General features: G+C 39.3%; 1 protein-coding gene across 21 annotated transcripts in view; it reads left to right on the top strand.

The window, feature by feature from the left end:
* The window catches only part of ptprk (protein tyrosine phosphatase receptor type K), a 103,949-nt gene that overhangs the window by 32,967 nt on the left and 57,183 nt on the right, over window positions 1-13,799 (top strand). For all 21 annotated transcript variants that reach the window (XM_019346084.2, XM_019346085.2, XM_019346086.2 and 18 more), the window contains one exon: window positions 8,770-8,892. In XM_019346084.2, coding sequence (XP_019201629.1) covers window positions 8,770-8,892 — 123 coding nt within the window. The remainder of the gene's footprint in view (window positions 1-8,769; window positions 8,893-13,799) is intronic.

Raw genomic sequence — 13,799 nt, 5'->3', positions numbered from 1 at the left:
AAGAGAGCCAGGAGGGAGGTGAATATCATAAAGATAGTGTGTGTGGAAGATTTCGACCCCAGCTAACAGTGCGAACAGCTAGATGCAGACACGCACACAGGCACACACACACATACACTGTACTGCCCAGAAAAAGAAAAAAAGATATTTTCACAGAAGTGTGTTTTACTTAAGGTGCAGGTATCATGTTGACTGTCAACCTAAAGGTCTTTTAGGTAGTGTAATTATGTTGCCTTCATGAGGGATTCAGACCTAAAGCTGTTTTCAAAAATCAACTACGAAAATTCTCGGGGGAATCTGACCAGAATGTTTTCAGGAGTTTTTGAAAGAAATCATGTCAGTGACATTCTCTTTATTAGAAATACGATATTGGTGCCTGTTTAGCACATGCAGAAGCCAGTAAACAACCACTTACTAGCTTTGAATGCAGAAGACAGTTACCTGCACTGTTTTGACTTTGGCACAAATCTCTGCAGTGATTAAGGACTGCTTACTGTTGCAGTCTATATATGAAAGCAGATTAGGTTTTCAGGCCCAAAAACCCCCAAAACCCCAACTATGTTGTCTTGGGAAATTGCGATGAGTATTATTCATTATTTTATGGTGTCTGAAACTTAATAATGAACATGAAAAAAAGCAGTTTAATAATCTGTAATGAAAGTCTTCTAGTGCTCAAATGATTGCATGAATAATCAAGAAGACATTATTTGCTCCAGCTTCTTACATGTGAGTGTGCTGCAGGTTTTTTTTCTTGATTAATCACTCAATATTAAAGAGCTCAAAAACGACTGAAAAATATCTGACCAACAGTTCAAAACATAACCATGTTGTCACAGGTGAATTCCAACAAATATTTTCAGAAGGAAATAGAAAATACATTCAAGATGAGACAAAATTTAAAAAAGCAAAACAATAATTATGTCATAAAAACATCAATTAAGTTTACTTTTGAGTAAGATCTCTAGTCTTCAATTACTGCCCAAACAGCACACCGTCATATACACGTATACACATGTCGAGATTAGACTTGACATCCTTTAATTCATATCAAGTGTGTACCTGCTTGCCCCAGGGCAATAATAAAAGCGTTTCCAGACAGTGTGATTCAACATCACAGAAAAAGAGCAGCAGAGTATTTTCCTTCTGAGACTGAAGCTTTTTAATGATAAGGTTGCCATGTGGAACCAAATGATTTCCTTAATAAAGGGCAACTATATTAAAAAAAAAAGAAAAAAGAGTTACTCTGTTCCTTTTCCTATTGTACTGTGTAACAGTGATACTGTGATGGCAGGTCATTAGTACGTTGTTCATGCCTCATTGTGTGCTGATAGTTCTTTTTGTTTGCACTTGTCCAAGCAGAGGAGTGTTTTCAGGAACAAATTGAACTTCCTTTGTCTCACGGCACAGCAGTGAGAGGCTCATTCACCAGCAGAAGTCTCTGTAATAACAACTTTACACAAAAAGCACCCAAAAAGCAGAAAGCGTTTTACAGAATGCAACTCTAACTTAGCATTTGGCTCAATAGGTTATATTTACTCTTGCCGAAAATATATTCCATCCACACATCATGCCGTGAAGGTTGTGCTTGCCTTTCACCAGCTGACCAAATCATCAGTTTGTGGGAAATAATGTGGCACTTGAAAACTGCTTGGGTTTGAATTTGAGCTGAATGCTAGCGTTAACCCCAAGAAAGGAGGGGGTTGGGGGGGAGGAGAAGATAGTCAGGGATGGAAGGACAGACCTGCTCCTCACAGAAGGAAAAATACACATTTCTGTTTTACTGTTACTGTCAAAGGAAACTCCTGAATCAGCTGAACACACACAGACACCCAGCTACACGCACACACCTACACACACACACGCACACCCACTCACACACACGTCTCAGATTCAATTACAGCATTGTGAGATGAAGGAGAAATTCTTCAGCCTTCAGCACTTCCAATTAAACTACTGCTCTGAGTTTGTGCATGCATGAGTGTCGGGCTGTGTGTGACGGTGTGCACATGCCTGTGTGTTGCTACACAAGTCGTGCGCGTTTGCGTGAGCGATTGCGCGTGCCACTGTGTATGTTTAACAGTCGAGGTGTGTGTATATGGGTCTCGGCTTTGATGGCGTCGCGCTGCGCTGCAAGGGCCACTGAACCGTGACGAGCCAGTGTGTGTGTGTGTGTGTGTGTGTGTGTGTCAGTCTCTCTGATGTCACCTTGTATCATTTCAGGCTAATTTCACCTATTCTCAGAGAGGGTGAGAGAGAACAAGAGGCAGCGAGAGAACAAAAAAGTAGAGAAGACACAGAGAAAGTAAATGATAAGGTACAACTTTATTAGTGTCCTTGAGGTGGTAAGCATCAGGGCTGCACAGTGCACACAGATTAAAAGCAACAAACAGGAGTATAATTTATCATAGTGGAATACCAAAAACATGTTATAAAGGGTTTTTTGTATAACACTAGAACATAGATGGATAATGTGTAGTCATTGTAGTTCTCATAGTACGCTGCCTCTTTTGCATTAATTCCTCCTTTTACTTCAGCTTCTCTGGCACATTAGAGCTAAAAACTGAAAGCACTGTAGTGATTCATTGGTATGAAATGTGCCACAAAGCCACATCGGGTGAGCTAATGTAATTATTAACTGGACTTAGCCAAAATTGTGATGATTTGGTGGGAAACAGGATTACTGGTGGTTGGAATTGGTTTTTAATGATGTAAATGTAATTATTGTCCTTGAAAATAATAATTTCCATTTGTCGAATGGACACTTCTCTTCTCATCTCTTCTCTTCTCTTCTCTCTGAAGGCAAGGCAACTGAAGCGAAAGAAAAAGAAAAGTGAATAGGGCTGGTGTGATTTCCCCCAAATTAATTTCTCTGTTTCTTTTTGAGCTTGTCTCTTCAACTTCTCTTCATATCTTTATACCCTTTCCCTCTGTTTCACCCTCTTTCACTCATGTTGTATTATCTCCTCTCTGGTGATAATATCTATGCCTGCAGACAGAAACAGAGCTCTTCTGATAAATACTAGACAGACTTAGTAGTGAGAGGGAGAATCAAGACTTCTGTTGCATGTACACTGGAGAAAGAATGCATATTGTTTGTCTTAGTGAGAGCCAAGATACCACTTGAACTTCTAAGTCCTGTACATTCCTGAACAGATTTATTTTGCTTTATTTCAGCTTGTGATCAGAGGGCCAGCTGATCTGTAGCGATGTTGTGGCCCTCTGATCCGCTGAAATATAAAACAGGTAAAAAGATAGAAACAAAGTGCATACCTTGCATGCAGAACTCTGCACGTAAAACCAACCTTATGTAGATCCTGATATGATACTATGTGATGTGACAGACCTTAAACTTTATATCTGTACATGAACAATTTATTGTATTGTTGTTTTGTCTTTACTTGTGATTAAGTCCTCATTTCTAAAACTGCTAAGTTTTAGAAACTTCCTAATATAAGAGCAACATATGTGTAGTTCAACTATTTTATATTAAGTACATAAAATGAGCGCATTCAGTACTTGCTAAATGACGTGGTATTGTACTGGAACTGATAAAATGCTTTCAAGAGGTGTTACCGGCACATAAACACTAGAGATGGTTCATTTTCCCTCATTGGTACGTGGCTGTTAGGAAATAGGAAGATGTTATAATATGTAAGCTGTATCTTTGTGCAAGTTTTAATTGCGCAACTTCTGATCGTATCTGAGGAGCTGGCGGGTATACAGAGATTTTTGCATAGTAAGATTCAGACATCCATCCATAGAGACAGCAGTCAAACAAACCTGTCTGAAATAGCAACATAGCCCAATGTTCAGTGGCATTGAAAATCCGCAAACATTTAGTTAGACATTTCAGACCGCATAGTTAGTTTTTGTATCATGCAGCCTTTTATAACAACTGACAACAACCGATAACAACAACTTTCTAGTTGCTTATTGAATTGACACTATTAAATAAAACCAAGGCCACCCTGCACTGTTAAATTCTCACATTTTTCGGAGAAACTTTGTCAGCTGAGGATAAATTTGTTACAAGGACACTCGTATTGACTGATTTGATAATCATTCCTCTCTTGGTTTGTTTTGTCATAACAAGATTTCCTGAATTATCTTGAGAACATATTTAAAAAAAAAAACATCTCAGACCTTCATTTGATTTAAACATGTCCCTGAGACTTTTATCTAAGCAGACTTTAGCTGTTAGATATGATTTAATACTGCCTATTCTGCAGATCGGGTAGATCAAATTAGAGCAAAAGCTAATCAAACTGTCTATTGTTTCACGTTTTTGCCAATGCCAGCTAATAATCTCGATCTTAACTAGTAATTGAGAAATGGGCCTCTTCCTTTGTAGGGACCCCCTGTGGGCTGCCTGCACACGTGTTTTCAAACAGTTTTGGTCAAAGGACTTTTGTCTGATTCACCTTATAGAGGTGGAGGTCAATGCAAATCACCATAAAATGAGTTTGAGTGACGGTGGCAGATGTTGTCTGATGCCATTCAACGGTCTTTTAGAAAATACTGTGGCTGTCCCGTTTCCCTCTGCCTCTGTGTATCTCCGTGTGTAAGTGTGTGTGGTTTTGTTTCTGTCTCTGCCCTTGAGCCTTTATCAAGTCCTTCTAATTATTTTATTATGCAAATGAGTCGCCATTATTTCATTAGCGAGGCAGCCAATCACAGAAGCTGATTAGAAAGTGATTAGCATGCAGTTGGGTTCTCTTGCTCTCTCTGTGTCCTTGTGAATGGAGGAGAGGGTGGCAATAATGACCCATCTGGACACAAACTCATGCATATACATGTACTTTGAAAATTGTCAAAATAGTTACACAGTTTTATCGAGCAAACACATACAGAGCGTAGTAGTAAGATAGAAGCACACACAGTATTTCTAGTCAAAACAATTATATTCATTGTAAGCTGTTTTACAGCTGCCAGGTCAACGTGATCAGATCATGTCAACACGTAAAACACTAATCACAGTTATTACAGGGCCCCCTTTGTTCAAATTATATATATATATATATATTGACAACGCTGCAGTGTGTGAAAAAGCAAAGGGTTTTGAAAAATACAAAATCAATCTCTTAATTTTTTGTCAGGCCCTTCCTGAAGATTATTTTTGCAGTCCTGGTAAAGGCTGGGAAAAAGCTTTTAGAGAAGCTATGGAAGGTGGCATGTCTTAAGCTTGGGATTAATTTTTTTTTTCATGCTTAATCAGAGGCAAAGACTGGAAAAAATAATTACTTGTGAGAAATCATTAATATTTAATATTTAATATGAAGTATTTCATATAATTCATTATAGCTGAGGATCCAGAATGTCAGAAATTGAGGTCATAGCTTCTTTAAATTTGGCATGTGTGGTGCTCCAGGTCAGAGACGACTCACCAATCCTCGATTTCACAATCCAAGATGGCAACAGTGCCTCTCAGTTGTTTTATAATACAGTTCTAAGAGCTGCCATAGACTCAAATAGAAGAGGAAACAATATGACGTACAAAAAAGGAGGAAAATATTTGGGGACCGAGCAGTAATGATGAGAACGTGAAAGCTGGTCATTATTTGTGACAAAGCCAGCGATCCATATATTTCTGATCCCCTCATCTTCTGTCTTTCAGCTTGTTTTGCTTTTCCAGTCAGCAGCTCAGCTGTTTTGTTTTAACTTTGAGTGAACTCATTGCTTTGTTTTTGGTCACGAGATTCAGCTGTTTCCTCTGAAGGTGACGTAAACACCCGACATTCACAAACTGCTCAGCAACAAAAGGCAGACAAGCAGAAGTAGCGGCTAGCTGAAAATACTTTTAGCAGCTAAGAAGCCAGAGATTTCCCAAAGGGAAATGCTAACGAAAATCAGAACTAAAAAGGAGAGCGAATATCAAATTTACATTCATCAGGGGGTCAGAAGTCGACTCGGAATAAATGATGATGTTGCTAACTATCTACTGAAGGGTAAACAGGCATCTGTTCACTAACAAGTTACCACATCAATTTAAAAGTTGATGCTATGCTGCCCTTATTACCCAAGAAATCAATTACTGCATGTTTAATTTCAGCATTTACCACTAGCAGAGCACACCAAACACAAAATAGAAGTCAGTAATTCTTGACATTTGACATTAAGTTAAAGTATAAAAAACAGATTGGCTCAAGTCCATACAACATTTGAGCAAAACATGGCTCATCACTTTGCTGCTGAGTTTTTCAGCTGAGGCAAAAGAGTAGTTCAAAGTCTGCTCATCTCATTATTGGCAACAAGGATTTGCTGTCAGATGCATGTGTCTGCTGATGTGTGTGTTGGTTTAGGTTGGCAGGACATTTAGGAAAGGGAGAAGTGTTAACTGAGAACGTGGGCGGGTTAGCGGGAGGTTTGTGTATGTGCAGACACTTTCGCACATATTTAGTTTTTGCAGGCCCCTTTTCAGCACGTACACACAAAAACAGACATTTTGTTTAGTATGTTACCATCTCGTGTGCGTGTGAGTGAGTGAATATCTTTCAGAGGTGTGCAAACAAGGACAGAGAAATGCTCTCCAATTGAAAATGTTGATTTAATATGGCCTGTAAAGCTGAATTCAAAACTAGGACATTTTGTCTTCACAGCTAAACCAAGGTAAAATACCTCTTGTACCACGGCTTGTATCAGAGCCGAGTGGAATGCTGGGCATTTATGTGTACACAATTAAAAGCTCATGAAACACATTTAAAACACAGCTTGTTTAAATCAAGTGCTTCTGTACTTTGATTTCAAAGGTAGAAATTCCACCGAAGAACCTAAAAAAAAGCTGCTATTGTACGTTCTCTGTAGTGTCAGTGAATAAAAGAAGGGCTAAATAAACGCTGTAGCAGGTAAACCAAGGCTAACTGCATCTGCAGTGTCACAACCCAGCAGTGTATGATATATAGAAAACTGACAAAACAAGCTATTACGCAGATTTCATTTATTCATTGTAGTTTCCAGTCAAAAGAATTACTGAGATACATAGTATAGAGTAATAACTACACAAAGAAACTGCGGGAAAGAAGCTGTGTTTCTGATTTTTGTTACACAGTTTTGATAAAACAGGAAGTTATTTTCCAGACCACACTGTATGGATGCAGTCAGTGACAGCAAACACGCTTACACTTCACTTTACAGATCAACATTTTCTTCTTCTCCAGTCCATTTGTGTGACTTGTTATGTGTGATGTATGGCACGGGGTGTTTGTTCAGTGTTCGGTGTGATGTATGCAGGTTTTTAGATGCGGGATACTTCCATGCACGTAAAAACACATTTTTAACACATGCAGAGAAAGTTACCTGACAGTAACATGCAAACTGACTCACACACTGTGGAAGACAGGAAGTCACGGAGTTTTCATGTATAATAGTGTAGAATAGATTAAAAAATATATTTTTTTATTGTGCTGTGCTTTGTGTGCACATGTCCCTGCATGTTTTTTGCACAGTGACCGGAGGTGGCTTGCTGTGACAAAGACTTAATTGAACTGAATGGGAGTGAACTGAACTGTACGAAGAGAGGTTGGTTTAAAGAATGATGCCGAGAGGAATGTGATCCAGTGCCTCGCCAAGGCTGTGAGTCACAGCCAGCCGTGCAGCCAGCAGTTGAAGACAGTCGCTTAGTTTGATGTTAACTTGTTTCTCCTCCGGCGGCGGCTGTCACCTCTTGGTATGCCTCTGTAGCGGGAGCTCAGATCAGTGGGGTATCTGAGGGCCTGTCGTTCTGCTCTCCATCACAGCCACCACAGTTTGCTCTAGGACACAGGTAGCAAAGCTGTACCGCTAACTGAAGGCTAGGAGATTTATGTAGCTGGCAGTCCTGGTTGCTGATAGTGCTTCATGGTGGCTTGCTCACTCATTCCTTCTTCCTTTGTGTATTTATTTATTTATTTTGTAGTATAGTGATTTGAATATAAATCTGTACTTCATGAAATTGAGGTTTTAAAATAAGGTTAAAATGTTGCCAAAACAAAGTCAAGTGATAATCAAGACAAACAGTGGCTGCTTTTTATAAATGATATTTAAGATCTTTTTAAATACTACAGTATTTGTTTCCAAGCACCTACTAACATTTTAATTACAAACAGTTTCGTTTCATCATAAGTTAATTACAATATAGATGTCTAACTGTCATGAATATACTGTGATTTAATTTTTTATAGTAGACTTTATCTATCTCAACAGTGGAAAATAAAAAAAGGGCACAAAGGACACGTCTCTGTGACCACTAACTACCAGAGACTTGAATCAGATGGCATTTTGGCTTTTCTTAGCCACGTCTCTTCTGGCCATTTTATTAACACAAGCTGCGCATAACTGCTAGGCCAATGAATCAGATAGCAAGTAGTAGCCTGAATGCTGTTCCTATCAGCAGTATAGCCAGAACAAGCCGCATATCATTTTAAGTTGATTGGTTCAGTTAGCTGTCAGGGACAAGTGATGTCTATCTGTGTTAGAGCAACTTCCTGTTTAGGCGGAGCCAGAGGCGGTCAGCTCACACATGGTTGTCCCAAGGCTGTGGTGATGGGCTCAGATGATCAGCTGAAGGCTCTGCTGGCTGAGTCAGAGGTGATCCTAAGTGGCCCTGAGTGATGAGTGTCGGAGCTCAGACTTTGGTGGTTTTTTTAATGAGCTGAGACAACCGCACACATATAAAAAAGCACAAAAGAAAGGTTTGAAACATGACTCAAAGTCAGTTTAAAAAAATGTGTTCGCTTACTTCATCTTTGTCTTTTTGTGAACTTAACTAAATTTTGTTGTTTCTCTTTTCTGCAGGAAGTTGTACATTTGATGAGGGCTTCTCTCAGTGTGACTACCAACAAGATCCTTACGATGACTTTGACTGGACGCACATCAACACCCAGGAACTGCCATATGTCTCACCACACCTGCCACAAGGTGAAGCTCAAATTCCTTTCCCCTGATGTTTGTCATCTCCTACTTCATCACCTCAGAGTGTGGAAAGCAGCTTATTGTTCAATGCAGTTTGAAGTGCTTGAGCTCTTTTTCGAGTTTCACTATTTTTTTTAGATGTAATTTCTTCTTATTACTGTAGCACATTATGCAGGATTATTACTGCTCTGCTATATCCCAAACAGTCAACTTCTGATAATCACATCGCGTATACGCTGAACTACGAACAGCGGTTTGCAACTTTTGGTTGGTTTTTTTGGTTGCTTTCCCCTAAAAAATGTTTCAGTGAGTTGTTAGCAGCTACATTTTTTTGTCTAATTTTCCCAGGTGGTTTCATTTAAACAACTATACAAGCCTAATTCTGATGCAGAATTACCCAATATTTAAAAAAAAAGCAAAAATAATCTTGCATAGCAGCTTTTTCCCCTCTCAATTAATCATTCCATGAGCCTGCAGATGTAGTTTGCTCCCTTTTGGAGGGGGTCAGCCCCTAGGCTGGGAATCACTGGACTAAATGACCGAAGCGTATGCAGTATCAAACTAGTTCTACCCCGGGCAGCTGCCGCAGCAAAATGCTTCTTACATATTGATGCATCAGTGTTCTGCAGATCACATACTTTCATTTTGATGCTTTAAGTTTATTTTGCTGATAATACTAGTTTTGTACTCTGGCTGATGTAGGAGCTGATTGACGGACTTTTACTCTAATGGAATATGTATATATCACTGTACAAGTTCTTGGTACTTTTTCCTCTCCTCTCCTCTCCTCTCCTCTCCTCTCCTCTCCTCTTCTCTCCTCTCTAATCAGTTGTTTTTTTTCTTTGTGATGATGATGAAGGGGAAATTAAATCTTTCTGCCTCAGGGCTGAGGGTCTAATTAACAGAATATGAGGTCATTAATCAACGGCAGGGAACAGGGAAGGTTGCCTGCTTTACAATGTTAAAACCAAAATGTTATAACAGTAACCAGCTATGCAATGTTGAAATGGTAACTAGCTTCACAAAAAACCACAGAGTAAGAATGTCAAGTGGAAGTATGAATTTAACCACATTAAGGAAAGTGTGTTGCAGTGTAGCACCACAAACATAGTCTGTTTCTCCTTTCCTTTCCTTTTCTTTTTGATCTCACCTTACCTTCATTCCTTTCACCCTCTCCTCTTACCACTTCTTGCCTCTGACCTCTCCTCTTCCTCTGTTGTGAAAGATTATGATTTTGTTTCCATGACAATGCAGTGCTGTTATTTATCTCTCAGACTTATCTTCATGACAACCCAGGCTCGCTGACATTTAGAGAAAGGTTCATTTAAAAGCCGACTTTTTACAATTTTCACACACAAAGACCCACTTTGTTGCTGTGTGTCGTGCATGTGTGGTCTTGCATATAATTAAGCACTGACACAAGAGTGTGGTGCCCAGTGGTACGAAGCCAAAGTCTAGCATTTAGCATTATTAATACCAAGTGGTGTCACTGTGCTGAGAGGGCAGCGTTGGCAGCCTGAAGAGGTTAAATACCTTGCCTAAGAGTGCAGAGGTAATGGCTGCAATTAACATAGCATTAATGGCTGTTGAAGCTAGTGGAATGAGCAGGGGCATGGGGATGGCAGAGCAGGTTAATGGTTTGGAGATGTTGGTTGCTAAAGGGGAGGTTCAGAGCCTTGCCTAAAGGTATGGGAGCATGAACTGACATTTGATGTGTTAATAATGCCAGCGGGGTGTGGAACAGTGGTGCAGTGGATGGAAAACGAGGTTGCTAGAGGGAATTACAGATGCAGCACTTGGCTAGGTTTCTATTTGGAAGGACTTAAGGGAAATGGGTGAGGGGTTGAGTTGGTTGCTTAAGTGCCATGCCCAGGGAAACTTTAGTAATGTCTATTATTAGAATAGTTTTCTCAAGCTATCCTAGCCACCAGTAATTTAATACTCTGGCCTGGCTAACTACAATCTCCCTGAGGGCATGGCTTGATTTAAGAGGAGTGGCATTAAACTCTTTTGGGTTCTGACCCCTGAAAACAAAGGAATACCAATCCCATTGTTTGGGGAGTTGTTAAGAGTTCCCGAAGACCTTTGGGAGTGACTTTTTTCGCTGATTAGTACATCAGGGGGTTTATTTTGTCAAAGGTAAGGGAAGAATAAAAGGAGTCATCTACTAGGGGAGTTACACAGAATCCTTTTAGAGTTATAGCAGTGACAAAAATGATACTTTTGTTCCTTATAACCCACATTGATTTGTGCCAGTTGCTAATCACCATTTGTGCTTATGGCAGTACTGACATTGCAGGGACAGTTTGGCAGTGTTTGTAATAAGAGATAAAACTCTTCTATGTAATGTCTCCGGGGGTCGATGTTGGCACTAGTCACCATGGCAGGGTCTACAAGCTATTCTGGCAATGTGCATTGTGCCAGTTGAACATTCATGGGCAGGGGCCCTGTGGCTCAGCGGACTAAATCAGATACTCTTGACTCACAATGTTGTCAACCAGTACCACTCAAAACCTATTTGGCATGCCATTCTCTCCATGTCTCTCATGTTTATCAGTGTGTGCTATCTAATAAGGAGGGGAGGCATTTAAAATGCACCAAAGCTGGTCTCGTGTGCACTAAATGTTTTAATAATGATCAAATAATGAAGAAGGCAGCAACACCATTATAAAATCCTTAAAATTACCAATAAATCCAACCTTTATGACACAGTTCCTACAAGACGTGAGTGTTAACCTTCACAAAAGCAGTATGCAGTTTAATTAAAAATTATAACAATATGGGGACATTTTTAAAGCAACAAATTAAGATAGAAGTGCTAATTAAATTTCAGGATTATAAGGCAATGCATAAGGTGTCAGTAAAATAATGAATTCTAGTCAGAAAAGGGAGCGGAAATGTAATTTCCACTGTTGCTTATATGTATAGAACACTGAGCATGGCCTCTGGAGATGCAAGCAGTGTCTTGAAGTGAAAAGAAAAAATGAAATTAACTCCATGTTTGACTCCAGGCTACATAATCTGTAGTCTGTGCAGGGATCTTCCTTCCTATGAATGAAGAGCACGTGTTACTGTGGAATGGTATTTGACATCTCACGCATCTTGATTGGCGCCTTAAAATGCTAAAAATGAAAATACCCCAGTAGCTGTTATTCCAGCAGCTAGCTGTTATTGTTTTGCTGGAGAATACTGTCCCCAGTCTGCCCTGCTACTGTTGTTCTTGTTGTGACATATCCGGCTATCACAGCGGTATTTTTAGTCTCATCTTTAATTATCTTGTGTCATTACTCTGTTACCGGCCATTTTAGACTTTACCCATTCAAAAGAATCAGCCATTTTAGAAACTGGCAAACCTCAAGTGTCAGATGTTCTTGGCATCATAAGGTGCTTGCTTAGCATGGGCGTAGGGGTGTAGCATCAGTTTTGTGTGCAGTGAGTCTTTCATTATTAGTCATGTTTTCAAATGCAGCTTTTGTGCCAGGTTAGGTCTTGTCATTGTTCTGGTGTTACAGACTGATATTAATGTGATTTCTAGAATATATCTTGGAATTATTTCAGTAAACAGACACTGTTGTCACATATTACTCAGCTGTTTTCAACCTATACTAAATCCTTTTCCTGTTATATTTTTGCAGCAGGCAGCGCTTTGATTAGCTGAAGTGCTAAAGGTTATATTTTGCAACGTTGTTTGTGTTGTGACATATCTGGGTCTCTGACTGATAGGAGTATTTTTAGCTGGCACATCATCTTGGCAGCCATCTTAAAGGCTCTTTTTTTTTCATGTCACCATCTTAGCATCAGTGGCAAAAATGAAAAATAAATAAATAAAGGGAGTGATGTCCATTATATGTTCATTTTGGAGCAGATTTAGATAGAGAGGAAATCGGTGCCGGCCTTGTTTTGTTTCCAGTCTGATTGGCTGTAGTCCAGTTTGGCTGGAGTCATTTTGGGTTTTGTTTGTGACATTCAGAACCAAGAAGTGAGATTATTCTAATACCTGCATGGCAGAAAAAAGCGCAGGGATAAAAAGAAAAGAACAGCCAAAACAATAACTGGGGTACTGAGAAGCTGATGTGCATGTGTGTGTGTGCATGTGCGCACACATGTCCGTGCCTCCACATGTTTGTGTGCATCCGTTCAAAGCCTGTTATGTTCTGCTCCATTCTGCAGAGAGATGTGTTTTCTCACAGTAGATTAGCTAAACAATAAGTGATAAGCGCTATTGTCTAGAACCCATTGTATAGTACATATTAGGTATAGTCTAATATGCAAATACGATTAACCAGGGGCATTTTATAGAATGTAGGGTTTTATCCAATTTAACTTTATTTAATTGTATTTAATTCTATTCTATTCTATTCTATTCTATTCTATTCTATTTAGGATTACATCGGCAAATGAATTAATTTCAATAGCCAATAATTTCAAACCCAAGGATATCCAGTTTATGATAATATACATTTGTCTTCATAGGTGATTAATAAGAATTGCATATTCGAAACGAATATAACAATATATGTTTCAAGGAATTAGACTTAATCGTTATCATGGGATCGTTACTCTGAATTTGTGATGAGCTAATGTGAGATTGTGAGATTAAACATCAAGCAGAGCAGGATCACATTTTATCATATTTCATTGCATCAACATCTGGTTCAGGTCTGAGCTGATTACTAGAACATCTGGAAGGACAGTTTGTCTGTCCTGTCGGTACAGCCAGATTATTCCCTTCAGTCAGCTATAATGGTGTATCATGCTGTCATGGTATAGTACTCAGTAGGCTAGCAAAGTACCTGAAGTATATTTATTCTTGGCTTGCTGATGTTGTAGAGAATGAAACATTTCTCCAGTGTGCCATTGTGTTAGCATAACAAAAGTAACTGATTTGTGTGTGAATTCGGTGTTGAAGGGGC

The sequence above is a fragment of the Oreochromis niloticus genome, linkage group LG15 (genome assembly GCF_001858045.2).
Source record: "Oreochromis niloticus isolate F11D_XX linkage group LG15, O_niloticus_UMD_NMBU, whole genome shotgun sequence".
NCBI classification, from domain to species: domain Eukaryota; kingdom Metazoa; phylum Chordata; class Actinopteri; order Cichliformes; family Cichlidae; genus Oreochromis; species Oreochromis niloticus.
The sequence above is the reverse complement of the archived record's forward strand: the minus strand, read 5'-3'. Positions and strand labels throughout refer to the sequence as shown.